The sequence below is a fragment of the Pelodiscus sinensis genome, chromosome 1 (assembly GCF_052426305.1).
Source record: "Pelodiscus sinensis isolate ZL-2025 chromosome 1, ASM5242630v1, whole genome shotgun sequence".
Lineage (NCBI taxonomy): Eukaryota > Metazoa > Chordata > Testudines > Trionychidae > Pelodiscus > Pelodiscus sinensis.
In genome coordinates, this window is record NC_143052.1 from 229,968,069 (window position 1) to 229,993,079 (window position 25,011).

Below are 25,011 nucleotides of genomic sequence, written 5' to 3' on the forward strand. Positions count from 1 at the left end.
AAAGTAGAAAAACATACAATTCTTCCCTAAGGAGTCGAGTCACAAATGTGATTAACTTTTTTTTTTTTTTTTAAATAAGCATCATCAGCATGGAAGCATGTCCCCTGGAATGATGGCCATAGCATGAAGAGAAATATGAATCTTTAGCACATTTGGCACGTAAATATCTTACAAAGTCAACAACAACAGTGTTGTGAATGCCTGTTTTCACTTTCACATGACACTGTAATTAAGAAGTGGGTACCATTATCTACCATAAATGTAAAACAAACTTGTTTCTCTTACTCCTTGTTCAGCCAAGCAGGAGGACTGAATGGGCCTGTAGAGTCTTGAAGTTTTATTTTTTAGTGCAGTTATATAAAAACCCTACATTTGTAAGGATACAGTTGTATCCTTTCATGATAAAGAGATTGCCCTATAGTACTTGTATACTGTGAACTGAACAATACAGGCAGTCCCCGACTTACGTCGGATCCGCACTTACGAACGGGGCTTTCTCGCCCCGGAGGTCGGGGCGAGAAAGCCCCGTTCGTAAGCTGCTCCGGTGCCCCTGGTCTGCTGGAGACCGTCTCCAGCAGACCAGGGGCACCGGGCGGGTTCCCGCACTTCTGAGGCTTTGCCAGAGCAAGCCTCAGAGGCGCGGGGAACCGCCGCTGCTGCCGCTTCAGTCTGGGTGCCTGTGGTCTGCTGGGGACCGTCCCCAGCAGACCACAGGCACCCAGACTGAAGCGGCAGCAGCGGCGGTTCCCCGTGCCTCTGAAGCTTTGCTCTGGCAAAGCCTCAGAGGCGCGGGACCCCCCCCGCGGCTGCGGCTTCAGTCCGGGAGCCTGTGGTCTGCTGGGGACCGTCCCCAGCAGACCACAGGCACCCAGACTGAAGCCGCAGCCGCGGCGGGGTCCCTGCCTCTCAGGCTTTGCAAGAGCAAAGCCTCAGAGGCGCGGCACCCCACTGCCGCTGCGGCTCTGCTCCCCGTGTCCCTGGTCCGCTGGAGGGGGGGGGGGCGCGCAGCTAGTGTTTTCCCCCTCCCCCCCCCCCCCCCCAGCAGACCAGGCTTTTGTTTTTGACTCTGGGGCAGAGCAGCTGGGGCGCTGCCGATTGGTCCTGCAGCGCCCGCTCTGGGCACTACTGGACCAACCCGGCAGCACCCCAGCTGCTCTGCCCCAGGCATCCCCAAGTCAGCTTCTGCTGAAACTGACCAGCGCTGACTACAGGAAGCCCCAGGCAGAGTTGCTCTGCCCCGGGCTTCCTGGAATCAGCTGCTGATCAGTTTCAGGAGCAGCTGACTTGGGGACGCCTGGGGTTCTTAAGTTGATTCTGTATGTAAGTCAGAACTGGCGGTCAGTTTCAGCAGTGTCTGAATCTGGACGCCAGTTCCGACTTACATACAGATTCAACTTAAGAACAAACCTACAGTCCCTATCTTGTACGTAACCCGGGGACTGCCTGTACTATTTATTGTTTTTGCAGTGCAAATATTTATAATAAAATAGTGTGCACTGTACATTGTAGTGTTGTAACAAATCAATATATTTGAAAATGTAGAAAAATATCCAAAAATATTACATTTCAATTTGCATTCTATTGTTTAATAATCACGATTAATTTTAGTCATGATTTTGAGTTAATTGCGCGAGTTAACTGATTAATCAACAGTCTTAAAAAATAAAAAAGTTAACTATTTATCGGATAGGTCTGTATGAAGTCAGTATCCCAAGTATCCATTTTTAACTTAATAAACTAAGTATTCTGTCCAGTTACCATCTTTGGAGTTCCTTTTTCAGGAAATTCAGCAGGAAACAGTGCTGAGTATGCAAAAATATTAATCTGCACTTGACAGTTGTGAAATCACTTTTGTTAAACTGATTAGTTTAGCAGACTACCATACAAAAGATAAAGCCCTGAATAAATCACAACAAATGAAGAGACTGTTAGCAGTTTCATAATTTAATGAAAAAAGTACTTGTAAAAAGGGGACATCTGAAAAAGACCGAGTCCATCTTGGAAAATTGTGTGAGTGTGTGTATAGCTGTATATAAAAACAAAATGCAAAAAACAAAATTAACAAATAAGGGTAAGAGGTAATACTTCAAACAGTTAGCCACCGAACACAGTAAAAACTAGCAAGTACACTTTGGGGACTATATTTAAGAACTACAATAACCAAGGGCTCCTTCATGTATCTATTAAAATCATGTTAAAATGGCAAAACTATTGCCCAGACTGGAAAGAGTTACATCCCCAAAAAAGCAAAACCGTGAATTTTTGCTGAAGCACCATTTTCCTCCATGATTGTTCTGCTGGCCTCCAAGATAAATGTTCCCAAGACAAGCTCCTCAATTTTGTGGCCAGAAAAAAAGGATTAATAATAAATATTGAAGGAGAACTAAGAATCAGAGCTAGAATACAAATGAGTTTACTTATTCTGAATGACCCATGGCTTAGGAACAAAAAGTACTTCCTGTTAAAATATATGGAAACCTAAAAATGCTACTGCATATTTACACCAAAAGAAATCTGAAAATACGTCTCTACAAAGACAAATTACACAAATATACAGAAAATCAAGAAAGGAAAGAAAATTAAGGATTCATGAAGCAAAGAGGAAAAACTGCAAGGTTTATTTTTTATTTCACTACTGAAGTGTTCTCTAGTCCCTGGCCAGTAACTATTGGGAGGAACATTTCAAAGTTTAATAATATGAAGTACTTGTTGTAGTTTCCCAAACTAAGAGCAATAAGATAAAAAGATTTGCTGAAAATCAAAGTATTATTTGTATTCTGCTAAATATCTTTACATGGGGAGTTTAGCATTTTCCTTTTGGATGAAATTCACCCCAAGCAAAGGGAGCTATAATAAAAGGCCCTCTGCAATACCTATGCTCCATTTCAGCCCTTGATGTGGGACAATGGGCTTTGCTCATTTGTGACTGAAATGTCATTTCATCAGACGCACAATAGAATTACTCTTGGTTTAACAGAGCAGCTTAAGAAAATGAGAATTTTAGTTTTCTTCAAACAAACCACATGTAGTAAAGAACAAAATGGGACTGATAGTGTGAAAGTTATATTAGTATTTGCATGTTTTAAAACTTGTACAAAGCACTTTTAGTTTGGGAAAGAGCAACTAATTAGAGGGGGCTAAGCAGGTTAATGTAGTCATGTGTCTTACATAGGCGTCCAGATTTATCTAGCAATAAAAATGTGCTTCAAATAATGATCAACTAAAGTTTTTCAAATCTATGAGCCTAAAGTTAAACTCCTAAACCCCTATTTAGTCTTCTAGGTTTGGAAATTTTGGCCTTTTTTTAAAGTCAGATACAATGATTTAGTTCAAGCTTATTTTTAACATACCAGGTATAAATGCCTCCATATGTGAAAACTCATGTTTCAAGAGGAACCAAGCATCATCAATGATTGCCTAAAATGTAAGTGTCAAATAGCATTTTTCTTTGAAGTAGTACATCTACTGTTGTAAACACTATCCACAAATTTAGTCATCTGTACTTGTTAGCTGGGTAAAATATTTACAAGTGCATCCCACAACAAGCAACTATGTACAAAGATAAAAAACTGAAGTTTTATAAGTTGAATATTTACAAAATAAAGTGAATTACTGTCAAGAGAAACACAACCTTTAGCTGGAGCAAAGTATATGGGGCACATCTAGAGGTCAGTGAGTTTGGCAGCATATGTGATGCTTGCTTCTACCCTGCAGAGGGTTACAAGCAACACTGGAGTTCTAAAATGGACATCCTGTTCCGCAGAAAGGTTAGTAGTCACTTGGACCACAATCCAACAGAGAATTTAAGCATGTGCTTTAAATATAAAGTGTGAGAGTACTCCCATTGAATCAATGGAACTATTCATATGCCTAAAGTTTTAAGCACATGCTTAAGTTTTTGCTGATCAGGTTGATATTGTAGGTGCAATAGGAATGCAGTTTCAGTGTTTGTGTATTAAGTCTTTGACAGCTTGTTATAGAGCAATGCAAGTAGTCCTTTAATACCTGCCCAGCAGCACAAAACTGACATTTTAAACAATGCCTTACACAAAATCAGGTAAAAAAAGGCAGCAGCTCCTGGAGTTTTGCAAACTACTCCATACTCTCTGATGTTAAACTTTAATATAGCACACTGATTTCTATACGTAACCTTGACTATCTCTTTAAAAATCACAAGCCAATTCACTAATGAGAACTACTCTTTTTCACTGTATTTCTTCCTAATGTAGGTCCTGCACTGTTTTCGGAAACCCTCTGATGCCTAGGTTTGCACTGATACTGATGCATTATGCAAAGGTTGAGTTACCCTTTGGGCTTTATAATCACCTTTGTACTGAACTGTGAGAAATCACATTTTTTTTGTTTCTATTGTGACAATCTCTACCAAAGTCCTTACTTTGGCTTTCTCTCTCTGAGCTGCTTCTCCTTAATCTGACTTGTTCTTTATTCTCATCACTTTCAGCTTCAGAGTCACTTAGCTCTAAATCAGGGCAATACCCATCATTGTCCTGGTATGGTGCTCCTCCTGTCTGGTATTCAAGAGTCTGCTTGCTCCACAAACGTTCCTTTGTTGAAAGCCTCCTTGGTTTTTCACAGCACCTCAGATCTTCTGTGGTCCTAACCAAACTGTTGGTGGCCTCTTTAAAAGACCTACTAAAATGTTCTATTGTAGATTTTCTAAAATTGCTTTGACTAGCCAAATGAGCAGTGAGCACAGATTCTTGTTCATATGACGTCTGACTGGACCTGTCTCTCTGAGTTACATCTCCAGCCCTGCCCATTAAACCGTTGGACTTGGCTAGTCTTGAGTTCTCTTGCTGCATTTTTCCATTCCCAATTGAAGACTGTCCATGCAATGCAGCTTGAAGTGCTAATGGTTTACCAGATGGCTGCCCACGATGAAACTCTGGTAATTGGGCTGGCCCAGAGTCTTTTATTTCATTCCTAGTCTTGCCAATCCCTGCCAATAACCCATTACTTCGGCTGTCATGCTGATACCTTGAATATGATTTTGCTTTTATTTCATATGACTCCTTTGACATCTGCATACTCCTTTTGTTGTAAACTGGGGTGTTGTCAGGAGAAAGGGGTCTATTGCCAGGTTTCAGAGAGTTATTTTTGCAGTCTCCCAGTGCTGACTTAGGCATTTTTAATTTCAAGGTGATTCTGGGAGGTGGGTAGAACAGCGTGTTCTCTACTGCACTTGTCAGAGAGTGGCCTAAAAGAAAAAACAGACAGGGATGTATTTAAAAGGTGGTAAGACTTTCATTAAACTTAGTTAATAGTTTTCTTGCCAAAAAATGCATGTACACATTAAGGGTTGTTTTCAATTAATTTTCCAATTACTACAAGATGCAGTTAGGCATGAATTAAAAATTAAATTGGCCCAAAGTACCCAAACAGAATGTATGTAAACATGTAATATTTCTATTCTGTAAGGACAATTTACTTCAGATGTATAGTGTAACGTAGTTTTTAAAATAAAACATGTTTTCAACTATTACAGACTTTGTTACAAATACGCACGACCTCTGTATTCAATTAAAAATAAATTACACTGGAGTACATACTCTGCCTTATTCCATCAGTCTTGGTTCATGATATTTACTAGTTAAATAAGGCACAGAACTGTTTTTGGAACATGAGTTCTAAGGCAGCAACTATCCATTTTTAACTTCATAAACCATTATATGGTGTGGAAAGAAATGACAGATCTCTAACTGAGAAATGTGTTTGCAACATAAAATGACATATGAGACATGAGAATAGTGTGAATGTGTCAGTTATTCTCCCCATCTCTGTCTGAAGGAAATAATTACCAACCATAAATTAGTTATCGTCCTTAAACTGGAGAAAGAGACAAACTGTGGTGTGCTATATGTAGCCACTGTGGGGAAAGTGGGAATACAGAATAGTAACCCAAAGAGAAAATCCTACATCCTACCTGACACAGATACCAGTAATACAGCTGTGGTGCCTAGATGCCACAGTAATTGGTATCTCATCTGTATATGGTACCCCATAAATATCTAGGACAGGATCGAAAAACCGAAGTATGACTCTGAAGATGAAAATTCTGTGCATGTGCTGCTATTTAAGAAAATGGGCTATTGGGTGCATACTCACAAAAACTCATTAAAGATACAGGTTTTCTGAGTTTAAAATAATAATGGTGACATGGACCAGGCAGAGGCCAGAATCTTTAGCAGATATAATTACTATAATCTTATACGTATAGATTACCTGCAGCAATTTCCTGATTAATGAGCTGGACTTGCAAATTGAAGACTTGTTCATGTACTTTACTGTGGGACAGTTTTAGTTTCTCTCTTCTACTCACCATGTAGCAGAGATTCCTTACCTACACAAAACAACAAGAAATTTAGAATTTTCTCTTTTAAAAGTGGTTAAGAATATTACGTTAACATTCAAATTCTTGAACAAAATACCTTCGTACATGTAAAGCCCTATAATAGAGCAACTATTGTATAACATGCAACTATAAAGTATTTTCAGTTTCAAGGATTTTTAAAAACCATTAAAGATTATGTTAAAAGTGATCTGAAAATCAATTGGTCAAATTCCCAAACTGGCAATAAATGAACAAATAAGCAGGTTAAAAAAAAGAAAAGACATTAAGCAGATTTTAGAACTCACATTTTTTGTTCTTAAATCCCACACTACTTTGCCTATTCACATCACCGGCTGGTACGTTGCTCCAGTAAAAGTAATACATTTTCCAAAAATATACACAATAGCTTTTCTTAATAGCACATGTAATATGCTAGGAAACCTTACTGACATCATGAGTTTTAAAGTAAGCTTCAAGTGAAGGATAATTATTTTTAAGTTTATTTCAGGTGTTACAGCACTCTGCTTTCATTCACTAATTTAAGCACTATTTCTACCCAATGTAACAGTAGCAGAATCAGGTACTAAATCTCTTGACAGAGTCATACATTTTGTTGAACACAGTGTTTCCCATGGTGCACAATTAGACCTGTTCAAAAATCAGAATTTGTCCCATCAAATGCCAACATTTTTAAAGTCACAAAATAAGACAATACGTTAAAAAATTCCATTAAAATTGTCAATACGTTCAGAAAACTTCTAATTCTCATTTTAGTCATTTTAAAACGTCAACATGTGAAAAAAAATCATTTTGAATAATTTCATGTTAAAAAGATTTTAAAGTATTGTCGTAATCAATGTCACAATTGTTTCTGGCAGAAGGTTACACATTAGTTCAGACTCTGATGTCAAGAGACTTTTCAGAAAAAGCCCACTTCTGATTTTATAAGAATAAAGTTGAAAAAAAGCATTACAGGAAATGTAAAAGCACTATAAGTATGTAGTCAAATCTCTACTGTGCAAAACTTACCCTCTCTAGATCCTGCCTCAAGTGCATGAACATCCTCATGCGGGTATGAATGCTGTCTTCCTTTGGCTGCACCAAGCCATTTTCTTCATCCTCCTTGGGAGGAAACAATGGTTTGTTAAGATTACTTTTCCGCTTTAATTTCCAGTAATTATAAATGAAGTCCACAGCAATTTTAGGAAGGCCCAGTTCTGCTGCAACATCTTCCACTTTAACTAACGAGTAGAATTCCTCCTCCAGCTCTCTCAGTTTCTGGGCACGCAAACTAGTTTTCTCACTCTCGGTTTGCTTCTGGTCTGCCATGCTCTTGGGGTTCTCATCAACGTCAGGCACCGAATTCTGCTTGTTTTTGCTATGCTTTAGGCAGTACGATTTGAACTTGACCTCATCCCCATCGTCCAAAATGGCCTTCATCTCTAGGCTATGCTCAAAGGCACAGGTGACATGAAAGGCAGTGATGCAGCTTTTCACAGAGCACTATGAGTGAAACACTAGAGTCAGCCAATAGTAACAATAAAAAGAGAAAAAAAAAGACCAAGGAATGCTTAAGTTACATAAAACCCACCCCTTTAAATACATTTTTCCACATCATGCTTTAAAAATTAGAGCCTTAAGTACTCCTCAGCTGAAAAACTCAACGGTATGTTTCAGCCCAAAGCAAGTCAATTCTTCCATGTTAAAATCCCATTAAAAAGTGCATGATATAACAAACTGCAATTCAGTCTTAAATAGGGAAATTCCAACTTCTAAATATTAATTACATCTGACACCTGAATAGGTGGTAAAACCAAACTGAAAAGGAACTGGGTTATCTGGCTAACAGTTCCAGTATTTTCTATTTCTGAGTTCATGGAATTGCTCCTATATTTACATTCTGTTACAACAGGAATGTAAGTTTAGACCTTATTTTCTTACATGGGAGACCCTTCTGTCCATCTCTGGCAACTGTCCACGTGATAATTAAACAGTCCATAGCTCGGTTCCAAGGCAGTTCTTTGTCTTGAGCAGGACACTAGTACCAGAGTTCCCTTCTTGTTGTTGACTCCTCTCCCAAGATTCATGTCCATGAAAGCCCCTCCCCCCTTCTTCTAAGAGACAGGTCAGGAGTGTGGGCCTGGTACCCTTGGGACCAAGGGTACCGGGGGGAGGGGGAAGAAGCAAGGCCCGCAGGAGGAAGGTGTGTGTCTCACTGCTCCCCAACAAGGGAACTTAATAGGGCCACACTGAAAGTCCAAGGTCAGTCAGAGTAGAAGGCTGCATCTGGTATAACTGGCCCAGCTCCCTCCTGAACCTGGACGACTTCAATGTGGCCCCATCCACTTCCCTATGTGGGGTCTCTGTGCAGACGGGGCTCTCTGTCCCTGAGCCACTCTGAAATACCGATGGGTTCAGGAGGTGGCAGAGGTCAGTATTCACCAGATGCAGCCTCTTGCTAGCCTCCTCAACAGAGGTAGTAACTGCCACTTGGTGGCTGCTGCAACAATGGAAAAGCAAGATGGACTGGGAGATTGGCCCCAGTAGCTAAGAGAGCCCACACAGAACTCTGACCCCAAGTCACCAGTACCAGATGGCATTCACTCAAGAGAATGCTGGGGGGTTATCAGCAAGGCGAAAGCGCAAATGGAATTGCGACTGGCTAAGGATGTGAAGGATAACAAGAAAAGTTTCTACAGGCATGTTAACAAGAAGAAGGTGATTAGAGAGGGTGTGCAGCCCCTAATGGATGAAGGAGGAAATCTAGTGACAGACGATGTGGAGAAAGCTGAAGTACTCAATGCTTTCTTTGCCTCTGTATTCACGGACTAGGTCGGCTCCTGGACTTCTGCGCCAAGTGACGCAAGATGGGATGAAGATGGACAGCTCGTGGTGGGTAAAGAACAGGTTAGGAACTATTTAGAAAAGCTAAACGTACATAAATCCATGGGTCCGGACTTAGTGCATCCGAGGGTACTGAGGGAGTTGGCAAATGTCATTGTGGAGCCTTTGGCTATTATCTTTGAAAAGTCATGGAGATCGGGAGAAATCCCGGATAACTGGAAAAAGGCAAATGTAGTGCCCATCTTCAAAAAAGGGAAGAAGGATGATCCAGGGAACTATAGGCCGGTCAGTCTTACCTCGGTTTTTGGAAAAATCATGGAAGTAATCCTTAAGGAATCCATTTTGAGGCACTTGGATTAGAGGAAAGTGATTAGGAATAGTCAGCATGGATTCACAAAGGGTAAGTCGTGCCTGACCAATCTGATTAGCTTCTATGATGAGGTAACTGGCTTGGTGGACAGGGGGAAGTCAGTGGATGTTATATACCTTGACTTTAGCAAGGCTTTTGATACGGTCTCCCACAATATTCTTGCCAGCAAGTTAAGGGAAAGTGGATTGGATAAATAGATGGTAAGATGGATAGAAAGATGGATAGAAGGCCGGGCCCAGCGGGTAGTGATCAATGGCTTGATGTCAGGATGGCGGTCGGTATCTAGTGGAGTGCCCCAAGGGTCGGTTCTAGGACCGGTTTTGTTCAATATCCTTATTAATGATCTGGATGAGGGGATGGATTGCACCCTCACCAAGTTTGCGGATTACACTAAGCTGGGGAGAGAGGTAAATACGCTTGAGGGCAGAGATAGGGTACAGAATGACTTAGACAAATTGGAGGATTGGGCCACAAGAAATCTGATGAGGTTCAACAAGGACAAGTGTAGAGTCCTGCACTTGGGACAGAAGAATCCCAAGCATAGTTACAAGCTGGGGACCAACCAGTTAAGTAGTAGTTCTGCAGAAAAGGACCTGGGAGTTATAGTGGATGAGAAGCTAGATATGAGTCAACAGTGCGCCCTTGTAGCCAAGAAGGCTAATGGCATATTAGGTTGCATTAAGAGGAGCATTGCTAGCAGATCCAGAGATGTCATTATTCCCCTTTATTTGGCTTTGGTGAGGCCACATCTGGAGTAGTGTGTCCAGTTCTGGGCCCCCCACTACAAAAAGGATGTGGACGCATTGGAGAGGGTCCAGTGGAGGGCAACCAAAATGATTAGGGGGCTGGAGCATATGACTTGTGAGGAGAGGCTGAGGGACTTGGGTCTGTTTAGTCTGCAGAAGCGAAGAGTGAGGGGGGATTTGATAGCAGCCTTCAACTTCCTGAAGGGAGGTTCCAAAGAGGATGGAGACAGGCTGTTTTCAGTAGTGACAGATGGCAGAACAAGGAGCAATGGTCTCATGTTGTGGTGGGAGAGGTCCAGGTTGGATATTAGAAAAAACTATTTCACTAGGAGGGTGGTGAAGCACTGGAATGGGTTACCTAGGGAAGTAGTGGAGTCTCCATCCCTAGAGGTGTTTAAGTCTCGGCTTGACAAAGCCCTGGCCAGGTTGATTTAGTTGGAATTGGTCCTGCCTAGAGCAGGGGGCTGGACTTGATGACCTTCTGAGGTCTCTTCCAGTTCTATGATTCTAAGCTATTGCTAAGAACATGTCATCTGCCATATTTGGAAAGAGTCACTGCCATTATGAAGCACTATGGATATGAAAAATGCTTTTTAAATCCAAATTCTAGTTTTCATGCTCAGTCAGATGGAAGCCACTGCAGAACTAGTACATACCTGAATGCAAGCACCAGTTTTAAGTTTGCATAAGCTACAGACTAAAGCCCATCGACTTGGTGGAATGTGAGACACTTTTGTGATTGGTTCCATCCTTTCTGGGCAAGCAATGCTTACCTGCAAACAAAAATAGTGGAGGAAGCATTTATGAGGACAATTAAAAAAAAAACCTCTTATCTTTTAGTAAATTAGTAAGAAAAAAACAACCACATTGACGGAATCTCAGAGTTCCTGTTTCCAAGTATAATCAAACAACATTGCTACAGCATCTGTTAAACTGGCAAAGGAATCTTAGACACAGTAACGGAACGCAAAGACTTGATGGAGTTTAGAGCAGGGCTTCTCAACACATGGCCCACGGACCACATGCGGCCCACGGCTGGTTTGGGTTTACATGAGGCTCAAAACGCAGCCCATGGGTGGGAGCCAAAACAAAAAAGCAGTCAATATAATGGTCTTCTGTCAATATGTTTTACAAAAGTGCTGTCATATGGGTGGAAATAAGGTAAATATTGCATTTTATTAATAGCAGGATTGACTTAAATGGGGCCTGTGCATTCTGTAGTCTTGCCTTAATCTTTGTATTCACACCCCGTAAGTGTGAAAGAAGCTATTTACATATATATATTTGCATGTATATGCACCACACTTAAAGTTATGGCCCTCGGCATGTGCCATAAGTATCATTGTGGCCCCTGGGGCTTCCAAAGTTGAATAGTCCTGGTTTAGAGTGTGGGGCTCTGCTGAGTCCAGCAGATGGGAACATACACAGAGCTCAATATTCATCTGGGCTCACTTTTCCATCACCACAATTTTTGGGTCATTCCCTTCTCAGTACAATTACATAAATCTATATTCCTGCATTTTACTGACATTCCTGACTTATAATCCATCTCTTTACATAGATTTTTGACTATCATCCATTTTATAAATCTTCTAATTTTCTTCTGAAGACATTTAGGATACTTTGAAAGATGCTAATTGGAAAGATAAAACATTACTACATACTGATTCTGAATTAGTAAAGCTACTTTAGCATTGATTACATTCTTTAACCAACATAGAAATTCACAGAAAATTACATTAACAGGAAATTAAAAATTACTGACTAGTGCACTGAAAGAATTCATACATACTGCATTGATTTCAATATTTCCTTTTTTTCAGATCATTGTTACAATGCAGCTTTGTGAAACCAGGTAAAGTACACAGCAACTATTAAAAGATTACAAAGAGCAGAGAAATTCAAATCACTCAATGAAAACAGTTGCTCTGTAGCTTCACATGACATTGAGGATGCATAGTTTATTATTTTATCAGGAAATAAGTGTGTAAGAAAAAAAGGAAGGAAAACTAAGTAATAACTGTCTATAAATTGTACTGGCATCTCATGAACTAATAGCTTGCATCAGTATTACTCCTAGGGGAATTCACAAGGCATAGAATTCATACCTTCAGCAGATTTCTTGGCTACCCTGAAGAAACATGCAGGAGCAAAGAAATCTGTGAGGAACACATGCAGATTCTGCAGCAGCTTGGGCACATCTGTCAGGAGCAGGTAGCAGCAAAGAGCAGATCACCACAGGGGGTGAAGTGAAGGGAGGCAGGCAATGTTCCTTCTAATCTTTTCCATCCATGTATGGAATAAAATTTTCTATGTGCACCAAGGCATATGCAAATGTGCATGACCAATAGAAACAAAAAGGTAGCTTTGGGCACTCTGCTAAATCAGCTGGACAGCATTTGAATCTCTCCTGAGCAACCATAGGAGCTCACAACTTAAAGAGAACACTGGAGGCTGGGTGTGAACTTGTCCACAGAGAGAGTTAAGACGGTGGGGTTGGGCACCTGACTGCATACGAATGAGAGAGAGACAGACACTCCAGCCTCGTCCACACTACCAAAAGCTGTTGACCTAAGATATGCAACTTCAGCTACATTAACAACATCTGAAGTCTACATACTTCGATCTGCTAACTATGGTGTCTTCACAGCAGTAAGTCAACAGCTGACACTGTCCAGTTGACGCTGCTTATTCTTTTCATTCTGGTGGAGTACCAGAGTTGACGGGAGAGCATTTGGGAGTTGATATATCATATCTATCCTAGACATGCTAAATCAACTGCTGCTGGATCCACCACTGCTCATCGACCCAGCTTGTGGTGAACACATGCCCTCACTCTATCCCTCTCTTCAACTTGCTCCATCCTGGGCTTGAGGCCTAGGGTTGCGTGTAGCAAGCTCTGTCCTTGAATCAAAGCAGAATTGGGACAACTAAAAAGGCAGGCTCTTGATTAATTGTTCTCATTCTTAGTCAATTAAAGCTCCTTTACCATGCCAGGGTAGCATAAAGGAGCATAATTATTATGAATGATAATCACTGAATCCTCAGCTAGGAAAGTTTGTGTGCTTATTGGCTTTTTCTTTTTCCTTGTGCCAGAAAGGCACAAGAAGATTAGATTACAGCTCAAGATCTGTTTTACTTATATTTATAAAAAGTGCAGGACAAGAATTAGCAAAACCGTATGACTTTTTTTTGTGTGTGGAAGTCTGAGCAATGTAAAGCAACTTTCTACTTCACTTTTATTTTGGTGTTTGGTGCTCTGTGATATAATGGGGTGACTGCCCAACTTTGAAGGAGAGGTTGAAGTAGGATGGAAAGAGCGTGTGCAGACCCAATCAATGAAGCTCTTGTGAAGAGCCAACCAGGAGGCAACTTGCTGGGCCATCCGGATATAAGGAGCTGCTCAGCAGAGCAGACTGGGAGTTGGGCCCTGACCAAGAAAGGAGAAGCAGCTTGGGCAAGGCAGTGCTAGATAGGAACAGGGGAGCAGAGAGAGAGAGAGAGAGAGAGAGAAAGAGAGAGAGAGAGAGAGAGAGAGAATCTCCAGCTTGGTATATACTAGGCTGTGGCCCCTGCTAAAAAGGGCCAAGAAAGTGCAAGGGCTATGGGGAAGTGGCCCAGGGACCATCGGCAGACAAGGGGAGTGAAGGAGGGAAGGACTTAGCTGCCGCCAGAGGGCCCCTGGGTTGGGACCCAGAGTAGTGGGTGGCCTGGGTCCCCCCTAGCACCACCTTTGCACTACACCAGTATAGCCAGTATAGACTGTGGCTAGCCACTGAGGCAAGGAATTGGCCACAACAGGTACCTGGATTGAGGACTGTTGATACCCCTCAAAGGGGGCCGAAAGGCAGTGTCCTGAACTGGATGCCACAGATGAAGGGAGCAACACAGGTTTAGAGTCAAGAGGGTGGAGGCAGAAGAGTGGAAATGGGCGAAACATCGGTCACTGGGCAGTGCCCTGCTGACAAACTGAGCTAATTCTCAGACTGACCAGCAGGAGGCACTATGGTTATGAATCCAACCAAGTATTTGTAACTAACTTTCATGTGTTTAGGAAATGCTGAACAGTTATTGTGATTTTTTCCTGTATGGTAGTTTAAATAAATTACCAAAATAAATGAAACCGGTGAGCTGCAAAATGTGGAGTGTTTTTTGTGCAGAATTCCCCCATGAGTAAGTAATGCTTTCTTACAAGTCAATCAGATGCCTATAACATGGCTACATAAAAGTAAGGGGCAACCAGCCACTGATATGATGTTATTCTTAGCTGTCAAGTATCAGAGGGGTAGCCGTGTTAGTCTGAATCTGCAAAAGCGGCGAGGAGTCCTGTGGCACCTTATAGACTAACTGAAGTGTAGGAGCATAAGCTTTCGTGGGCAAAGACCCACTTCGTCAGATGCATGAGACGAAGTGGGTCTCATGCATCTGACGAAGTGGGTCTTTGCCCATGAAAGCTTATGCTCCTACACTTCAGTTAGTCTATAAGGTGCCACAGGACTCCTCGCCGCTTATTCTTAGCAGTATATGAGTTGGATTGTCCAATTTTTCTAAATCATACAAACCTTACCAGAATAATATATAGTACTAAAGCATTATCCTCTTAAGTAAACATTAAGATGGGGCAAAATAAGGGGTAAGAATAATGATGAGGAAGAGAATGTGTAATAAAAGGAACATAAATTAGTTTTACCTCTGGAATCCAGAGGGCACAGCTCACATGTGCCCACTTGGTCCCTGTCCTAGTAGCTTTCATGGCACCCCCTCTCTTTGGGCACAAGAGACACTGAGGATGTATTCCCAGAACACAAGTGCGACACAACCAGCTGCCTTCGGGAACCTTTAAGATTCCATAACATGCCTTGGGACAAAGGAAAATTCTCTCTGTATCAGCATATAAGTGAGACAATATCAGAGGCCTACATCAATGATTATCATTTTTAAAAATTACTCTACAAATCTTACCCAAAACACACCACTTAGTGATGGATGCAAGTAATGCCTTCTCATCAAAACACACAGACCAGAACACAGTGTTTCTAGAATGGAAACATTATACACAAATATGAATTGTAATGGAGTGAGTGGCTTTCAGAGGAAAAGAGCAGTTGGGAACCCAACTACCATCAAAAGCCAGTGAAAGTTGGATGCTGTGCTCTCTCGGATAATCTCTCTATAAAAAGCTACAAATACAGTTAAAATAGTCAGGGGATGAAAAAGTTATTTCAACAAATTATTTTCTCTTTTTTGCAAAATATATGGTAAACTATACACTGAAGGATCCCCAAAGTAGCTCTAGAAATTAGGGATAAGTAACAGTTTAAATGGTCAACAGATAAGCATCAGATTATTCGGTTCCATTACAATTACACTTGACCGGTTTGTGCTGGCTGCCAGCCCTGCTCTTGGGAAGCCAGATGCTGCTCTGTACTGTGGGCTCTGCAGTTATATTGCAGAGCCTGCAGCACTGCCATCTTCCTGGGAGCGGAGCTGGCTTATGTGCACCGGCTCCTAGCCCAGCTCCCGGGGAGCCAGCTGCACTGTAGACTCAGCTGTAGAAGTCTCATATTGCAGAGCTCACAGTATGAGTAACCACTAGGATTTTTAACAGTTAAACTAACCTTAAAATAAATAAATAAATAAAACAAAACACACCAGACATCCCAACTAGAACTTAAATCAAAATTAGGTTTGGGGTTTTTTTTAAGTTACATGCATAAATAGCAATTATGTGTGAGATTAATACCACCATTTAAAATGCTTCCAGATCTATGTTTTGGAGGTCACTTAGGATTTCTCCCTTCCCTCCCTGACCCATCTCCGCTGTAGCTATTTGGCTAGTAACTTTTCTCTGTCAGTTTCGATTACCACTGAAGTGCATAACTGTGTTGGCTGTACACGATTTAAAAAAAAAATGTAGTTAGTAGAAGTATTTCAGAGCGCAACAAAAATTGTGGAAACATCCTAGATCTGTGGGGTACACTCTTCTCCGGGTCCACCATTTCCCACCTCCAACTCTGAGGAATGCATGCTTCACAAAGTTTAAGAAGTGGAATTGATCTAGATGCTCGTTTTTTAATATACAAATATGCCGTAGGTCTCACACTACTAGATTTCACAACTGTCTAATTCCACGTGACTACTCTCAGGCCCTGTTTATTACAGATGTGGGTCAAAAGTTTCCTATCAATTCTGCCTCAGAGATAGCAATGTCGAAAGCATTACTTGTAGACAGACCACCAGCGGTGTTCCATTTAATTTTTTCCATCCACGTGCAAAATAAATTTTATCTGAAAACGTGCACCAGCAATAGAAACATACTGCCAACTGTGGGCACTTGGCTATTCAGCTGGTGGCACCTGAATCACTCCTGAGCAGCCACCCAAAGGGGTGGGCATTGCTCTGGCAGCGCTGGAACACCCCTGCCCATGACGGGCCCCACGGGGCTAGAGTAGCTCCGTGCCCATGGTGGATGGGGAGCTGACAAAGGTTAATTTTGAGCCTGTCAGAATACTTATACAGACTAAACTAATTTAAGTCAAAGCCGAAGAATTTAACAGTACTTTTAAAAAACCTCAACAGAGGGAGCTCTTCCCTAAGTAATGATGTAGCAAGTCAGCATCTCGTTTTATGTAATATTTTACTTTACCCTTTTCAATTCCAGCTTAAAAAGGCAATAATTACAGATATGGAAAAGCTTTCATATGAGGAGAGAGAAAGAAGACTGGGACTTCAGCTTGAAAAAGGGATGACTAACGGGGGAAATGTGATAGGCCTATAAAATCATGACTACTGTGGAAAGGGTTATAAGGAGGAGTAAACAGCAAAGAACTAGGGGCAACCAAACGAAATTAATAGGCAGCAGGTTTAAAAAAACACCAAGAAGAAATATTTCTTTACACAACACTGAGCTAATCTCTGGAACTCTTTGCCAGAGGATGTAGTGAAGGACAAGACTAACAGGATTCAAAGAAAGAATTAGGTAAGTTCTTGGAGGATAGGCCCATCAATGGGTCTGAGCAGGGAGGAGCAGGTATGGTGTCTATGCTTAAGAATTACCACAGTGGCACAGCTGCAAAGCTTGAGTGAAGACACTACTACAATAGTGGAACAGCATCAGTGTTAAGCTACCTCCCAGAGGGCCGGTAGCTATGTTTGCTGGAGAAGCTCTCCCTTTAAATCTAGCACTGTCTACACTGGGGGTTAGGTTGGTCAAACTGCATCACTCAGGGTTTGGTGCCATCACTCAGATGCCAACAGGAGCAAACGTTCCCATCAGCTTCCCCTGCTCCTCGCAACTGACAGAAGTACCTGTGTGCTGGCCAGAATCGCTCTCAGCATTCAACATAGCAAGTCTTAATTTAGACCTGCTACATCAAATTGCCAGAAAATCGAACTCAGATTCGTGTGGTAAGTACAGACATGGCCTTAAGCGCCTAAATTGGGCTTTAGATGCCTTGTTTTAGGGCAGTTATGTTCTGGCTCCAATTAACTGGCCAAATCAGAATGGAAGACTTGTCTGTTTTTTAACAAAGGTCTGCAGTGCTTAGCATCTTTCTACCTTCAGAGCACCTTAAAATACTAATTCATCCTTACAATATCCCTGGGAAGCAGGCAAGTATCTCAGCTTTAAAGATGGGGAAATAATTTGCACTGGGCCACAGAAAAGTGCTTGACAGAACTAGGATTAGACCTCCATTCCCTCTATCCTCACACCATATCACTATAATAGCCACTGTGCTAGACAGAATAATCAAGTCTATTTGTAGAAGCACAGAAGTCTACCTTCAAGCTGTAGCAGTCTCCATGTTTAGAAGATCTTAAAAAGCCCTCCAAAGTTCTATTTAAAGCTAGCTCAAATTACACACCCACCAGCAAAAACAATTTAAACATCTCTTCCAACACAAACCTGATGGACACAAACATTACACTTGTCACAAAACACCATATCATTCCCATCTTCACTATCAGGGGACCGGCACACATCACAGATCACATTTTCGTCGTATTCTATGCCCAGCCCTTCCTCAGTCTCAATGGCATGGTTCATATTCTCATGACACTGCCGTTCCAGGACTTCTACAGTCTTCTCCATTGTATTTTCATCAAGGGTCCCACAACCTGCAAGAGGGGAAGGGATTAGAATACATACAATCTATAAGTAAAGACAAGTTACAAGAAAACAAAAGAAATACACTTCTATCAACTAAAAGAAAGAGCCCACTTTTTCATCTTTATGTAAATCCTGATGAAAAAAGTTCATTTACAAAATGTTTATTCTCCATTGGCTATATTTGGTTTAATAAAGTTTACTGGCTAACAATAAAAAAAATGTTGGAGTAAAAAACTAAACAATGGTAACTTTATGGACCACAACTTAAGCAACACACAGAAGAGAAACAGCCTGAATGCCATAAGGTACAATGTGATTTTTTTTTAAAAAGTCTCAAGAGTAATTTTTTTATCTAGGAAATCATATATTGCTACAAAATGCCACAAAATATTATAAAATCAACACATATAATGCAGTACCAGAGCAATTAGGATGATGGCAGTGAAAAATTCATTTTTAATAAAATGGTAAATATGCTATCAAGCAGTGATTAACATTATCTGAGGTTTGTTCATATTACCCTACCTTCATTCAAATTCTACCTTAAACACACACTTCACTCTGATTAACGTAAATCCACTGTAACAGAAGCTTCCTTTAAAAGGATCTGCCATGCTAAGATCAGTCACAACATCCTGATTATTGGGTATTTAGAGGCAGGAGCTCCAAGAGGCAGAGACTGTCAAAGTCTTCCTCAAAGTCAAACTGTAAGTCCACACTTGGTAGCAATACTGTGCATATTTATAAGAAGGTGTACAAGAGAAAAGCTTGCATGTTCAAGAGGAATTTCAAGTTTTAGGAACGAAAAAAAAAAATTAGGTCTAGCCTATTCAACATTTGTTTTGAGTCTACAAAAGCTGTACATAATCATGAAGCTTATGAGGAAAAACAACAAACGTAATTTGTAACTTTTAACTTAAGCTAATATTGCAAATGACTGCTATAAACACTTTGACAGTGTCAACATTTTTTCCTAACATTTTTCTTCTAAAACTCATCTGTACAAGACCACTTATTAAACTCCCAACTCAATTTTTTAAACAACCAATATGGCAGAGCTCCAGCTATTCCCAGTGGATCTCACGCTACTGGCCGACAACGTTAGCCTCAGAGGCTCATTGTGGCCCTCCACATGGCCTCTTTCTAGGGTTACCATACATCTGTTTTTTCCCTAGACCTGTCCTCCTTTTTGGTCCTTAAATCTCCGGCTGGCTGGGTTTAAGAATCTAAAAATGTCCGGAATTTTGCTCTGCTCATTGCTTTTCAATTAAATTTGACCCCTAAATAGCTCCTCCGGCCCGTACACACCGGGCCGTAACAATACGAGCAGCTGGTGTCAAGAGTTTGCTCGTTAGGGCACGAGGCGCAGGGGCCGCAGAGATGGAGCATGTGCAGTGACTGAGGCTACTGCCCTCACTCTGTGTGCAGGTGCAGGAGGGCAGGGGCTGGAATGCTGGGTGCAGCTGGCACCACATACCCGGCTCTGCACGCTGCCTGTCCTGGGCACAGTCTGGCTGCGGTTGGACCACGGTGCCCCACAGAGGTGGTAGCAGCATGTGACCGGGCAGCCCCACCCCAGGGTGCAAGTGGGAGAGACACAGCCTCCAGCCTTGCCCACCCCGCAGCAACACCTGAAGTGGGGAGTCACTGGCTCCTGCACTGGGCCCAGCGTCCCTGGGGCTACCCGTGCCGGCCTGGGTATGAAGCTCCCAAGAGCGAAGGGGTTAACTCCCCCTCCCCCATACAGGCTCTGCCTTCTACTCTGGGAAGGAGTGGGGCTGCTCCACAGATGGGGTACAGCAGCCAGTCACACGCTGCTGCTACCACCACTGTGGGGCACCAGAGCCTAGGCTGCACCGCAGGTGAGGGGTGAGCCCCGGGCGAAGGGCCGGGCCAGGCAGGGAAATGACTCTGCCCCCCCGGCCATTCCCCCAGCCTCAGCACCCTGGGGGTGAGGCTGTGACTCCCAGCGAGTGTGCTGGGGCCACACAGATTTGGGGGGGGTGGTGCCAGGGGTTGCACTGTGGGGGGGATGGGGTGCTACAGGGGGATTATGGGGTTGGAGGAGAATGAGGCTGGAAGCCAGAGCTGGGCTTGGTAAGAGCTGCCAGGGTGCCCAGGCTGCGATGGGTCTGATTTTTGAGGCCTTAACTCTAGTTCTTATTTAATAGATACTCAATGTAGAGGACATGTACACAGTATACTATAGACGAACGTTGTATATTCTGTTACTCATTGTACATGCTCACGTTGTATTAATGTGTTATTTATAGTATATAAATAAAACACATTAATACAACGTGAGTTGGTAGATACTGATACACTCCCTCTTAGGAGTGTCCTCTTTTTTGAATGTTCAAATATGGTACCCCTACTCTTTCTCTTTACTAGAGGCAGGAGCCACAGCCTACTGAGCAGTTCATAAGTTTGGGGTCCTGATCTTGCTTCTCAAGGCAGAGGTTGGAGAGAATCCCTCCTCCCCCAACTACTCTGGGTTCTAGCCCGGGGACCTTAAAGGCAGCGGCAACAAGCAGGGTCACTGCTGCTCTCAATCTGACAGATTTTTTCCTACGCCACTTCCCCAAATAATCCCTCCCAGTACCTTTTCTTTAGTACCTTCTCGACAGTCCTCTGCTCACACCCACACAGCTCCTGCACACAAAACTTCCACCTTCATGTCCTTCGCTCTTTTCCTTTCCCCTTCCTTGCCTGGGGTAGACCTTTTAGAGCAGCACCACAGGCCTTACTTAGCTGCAGATGATTAATCATCCTGTAGCTTCCAGCAAGCTACAATTGACACCAAGTGCTGCCTGATTATGCTGCAGTCAGGTCAACTGCTTTCTTTTCCTGAGTAAAGGAAAGCCCATGACCTGAGCATGTCTTCCCTGCAGTAGTGCATGGCACCCAGCTAGTCTGGGTCTGTCACACCAAATTGTATTGTAAAAATTACCCATTTCTGTAAGCTCCTCATTTAATTCTTGAAGCCAAAAGATATCCATGTCATCCAAGTCATAGCGACACACAGATTCTGCCAGTTCTAGAATATTGATGTAACCAGGTTCTGTGGGCTCTTGGCTGGAACAATGGATGTACTTCCTAGGTCGTGTATACAGTACTTCCTTCACCTTTTCTGCTACAACCCTAAACATAAAAATTAAGAAAAATGGCATGGTTAGCTACAGTTCTTTAGTTAGGTCCCATTGCTACAAGATTTTTAAGTGTCTGCTATCAGGTGCAAAATGCCTTCAGTTTTTACTAATTTCCACTGTCCCAATGACTGACAAGAGCACAAGGGAGGTGTTTTTCCAATGAAAACATCTGTTCAGGAACTCTGTTAAGTACAGTAGCCGCCAAGTGGATTTGTGGCTTCTACTGATTGAGCCCAGACTCAGTGAACTAGAGGACTGGTTATCAGAAAGTCTTTAGATCACATAATTTGATCAGACTATTGTGTAAATGTTTCTTCCATACATGAAAAGTACCTGAAGAAAAAAAAAATGTTTTATTCCAGAATAGTTTTCTAAATTATAATGGTCTTTATTTAATTTGAATGAACATTAATTTTAATTTAATTTAATTGTAATTAATTTAACAAGAATATGTTTTCAACTGGACCATTTTAGAATTGTTTATGAAGTTGCAGAAGATGTTATGTACATAAAGTTCCATGCACCTTGATTCAAGCCTCCTTCTAAACCAGATTAAAATCTTCATAAAAATTATATTCCTGGCCAATAATTTAGCAGATAATTGGCCCTTGTCAATTGACTTTTGTTTGGCATTTGAAGGGAAGCTTCAACCTCAACTATACTTCACAGCAGGGAAGTGAGCAGTCAAGCAGGTTGGGGCCCTTCCTAAACCAGCTGTTTACAAGGAACAAGCTTCAAGTAACCATCCGTGTCCAGACTAGAAAAATGCAAATGATAGACCATTAGAAGACACTCAAACATCCCATCCCCAGCATACCAAATCAAAAGGGGATTTCCACACCCTGAATAAGCACGAGTAAGGCTACAAATTGTCATGGAGGTCACAGATTCTATTATTTTCTACGTCCTCTATGACTGAGGGGATGCAGGAGGGGCGCTATGGTTTTACTCTACCCCTGTGATGGGGGACCACCACGTCTATTAACTCTTGTTTATTACCCATAACCTATGAAGGACTTTTTCCCCTAGAAATAACCCTGACAAAATCTTAACCTTTACTATGGAGTCATCCCCATGGTCAGAGACAGAAAAGAAAGCACCTTTTAAAAGCAGGCTGGGGATGGGATGTTTTTTGTCCAGAGACTGAGGGATAGTCATAGTGGGAGGCTATCTGTGAACACTGGATTCCACCCCATAGCTGGAGAATATGCTGGGAAGCGGTTAAAAGGTGATACTTGTATTGGAAAGGACATTTTATCTAAAATGGAAGAGTAAAGCCTCAGGTTGCATCTTTATTTCCTGTCTACCTTGTACATATTCCCTTTCCCCATATTGTTTTAATCTTTAAACTGGTGTGTGGAGGTTTCCTATTAAGTAAACTTGGTATATTTATAGCAGAAGCAGGTTTCTGGTGTGCAAACTGTACAGAGTGTGCATGCCAAACACTTCTGGTATCTGGTGTCATGCCTTTGGGGGTTACAAACCAGTTCGATTGTCTGGTTCTTAAGAACTCAAGGAGGATGGATTTGGAGAGACTTGAGACTGCAAGGGCTGTTGGCATCACCCTGTAAATATAGCTAGGCTGAGACACACAGGTTAAGACTTTCTGCTTGAGAGTGGGCTATAGTGTCAGCGTTCTAAACAAGAGAAATACTGGTGGTCCATCACATTTCCCTTCAAAATTGTTAGAGACCTTCTGGGAGAAGCGCACAAATTAACAACCTTGAAGACTGGAATTATGTAAGCACCAAGGTCAAAGAGGCTTTGCAGTACACAGATGTCCACCCATGCATCACCAATTGCAGGGTCAAGGGCCTTAGACTAGAAAATACCACTTGAGTTTACACTTACTATAGAGACAGGAGAATGAACATTTCCATCTATATATTTATTATAGTTAAAGTTCTCACCGTCCTATGTCACGGCAGAAACAGGTTACTGGACATGGCTAGGAAGGAGGCTTATGCCCCCAAAGGATTCTGGGAAGTTCTTACCTTTCTCTGAAGCTTTGACAGACATCAGTTACTGCTAGAGAGTAAATCTTGTCTGATGTGGATTAAATGTTTGCTGCATTATTACAATTAATGTTTTCCTGTTTTCCTGGGTGGATTTATGTAATATAACCAATAGTACAGAGAGCCTGTTTTCTATCCGGAATTGGATTTGATTGATCACAGTTAAGTAAGATGACCATTTTACGCAGTGCACCAACTGTTCAAAGAAAGCATTTCTTTGGGTTTTTTTTGAAGTTTATCCTAGTTCTGAGTAGTGAACGTTTACTTTCTGCCTTTAGTTGTGACATGTCTATTCTCTCAGTCTCAAGTACCACTGATGTCTCCAAATTGATAATATTTTATTTTTAAAAGATTTTCATACCGGCGAGGCAGTTGCACCACAGGTTTAAGTATACTAAGTGAGCAAGTGTTAGCTGCAATTAAAATGTAAATCCTTTGAGACAGTGACTCATGTTATGTTTTGTCCAGTTCCGGGCACATCAAATGTTTAAGACTAATTACCTGAGAGAAGGCTGTGGAATAGTGTCGGGACTGGCTGGGACCTGAACACCCTTTTCCCATTCTTGTTTCCATGTGTCCGCAAAAATGTAATATTCATCAGGGTTAACATGGTGAGAGTCTGGGAGTTTCATGGCACTAATGAGATCCTTTCGGAACACCTGCAAAGACAACCCAGATATCCTGTTTGAGAAGGCAGGTCTATTACATAAAATCTTAAATCATACTCCCTTCCCCTAACACAATAACCAACCTGTTAACAACATTTAATGTGGTCAATTCTTAGTCAAGTATTCTTTAAGGCAGCTTTCTAAACTGGGGCAGTGGGTTGAAAAGTAATACTTACACCCCACCCCTTGTTTGCTGTTCACCAGCAGAAGATAGGTATCCTCCCCTGCTTCCTCCCATCCCTCACGCAAGCCCTGTTGCCTCCTGAGGCCTTCCCAGTTCCACTGAGCACCAGAAGATCCTACCCACACCAGACTGGTAGCCTCACATTTGCAGTCCACCTCCTTGTAGACATGTGTCCCATTGCTTCACAAAAATCCCAGGTAGCGTGATGTTTATACCAGCTTCCTGCTACCTGTAGCTTGATGTTTACTACCTCCTGCTTGCTTGCTCCAGATTGAAGGAGTGGTCAATTACCAGCAATTAAAGGAGGCAGAATTCAGGTAGTCATTCCCAGCAGGGTCTCAGAACTCCAGCCAAGAGTCCTTATTCACCTCTGCTTCAGCGGTCACAGATGCCTCTTCTACCTCAGCTTCCTTAGCCTTCTCCAGACATAGGTTGGTCCTCAGTGTACAAGACACTTAAACATGAGCCAACATTTTAAAGATTAAAGACAAACTTCACAGAGCTCAACACAACTCATCTCCTGGATTCTGTGTTTCTTATGGCAGCCATCCCATGTCAGTGTTATTTAATACA

The 25,011-nt window shown here is 42.0% G+C and overlaps 1 protein-coding gene across 2 annotated transcripts in view; it reads right to left on the minus strand.

Moving 5' to 3' along the window:
- Positions 1-1,923: 1,923 nt before the first annotated feature.
- Positions 1,924-25,011, minus strand: part of JADE3 (jade family PHD finger 3) — an 80,676-nt gene continuing 57,588 nt past the window's right edge. For both annotated transcript variants that reach the window (XM_075916151.2, XM_075916158.2), the window contains 8 exons: positions 24,088-24,245; positions 21,373-21,563; positions 18,219-18,430; positions 15,003-15,170; positions 10,969-11,085; positions 7,382-7,855; positions 6,244-6,361; positions 1,924-5,218 (listed from right to left, as the gene is read on the minus strand). In XM_075916151.2, the coding sequence (XP_075772266.2) occupies positions 4,323-5,218; positions 6,244-6,361; positions 7,382-7,855; positions 10,969-11,085; positions 15,003-15,170; positions 18,219-18,430; positions 21,373-21,563; positions 24,088-24,245 (2,334 nt within the window). In that variant the 3' untranslated portion in view covers positions 1,924-4,322. The remainder of the gene's footprint in view (positions 5,219-6,243; positions 6,362-7,381; positions 7,856-10,968; positions 11,086-15,002; positions 15,171-18,218; positions 18,431-21,372; positions 21,564-24,087; positions 24,246-25,011) is intronic.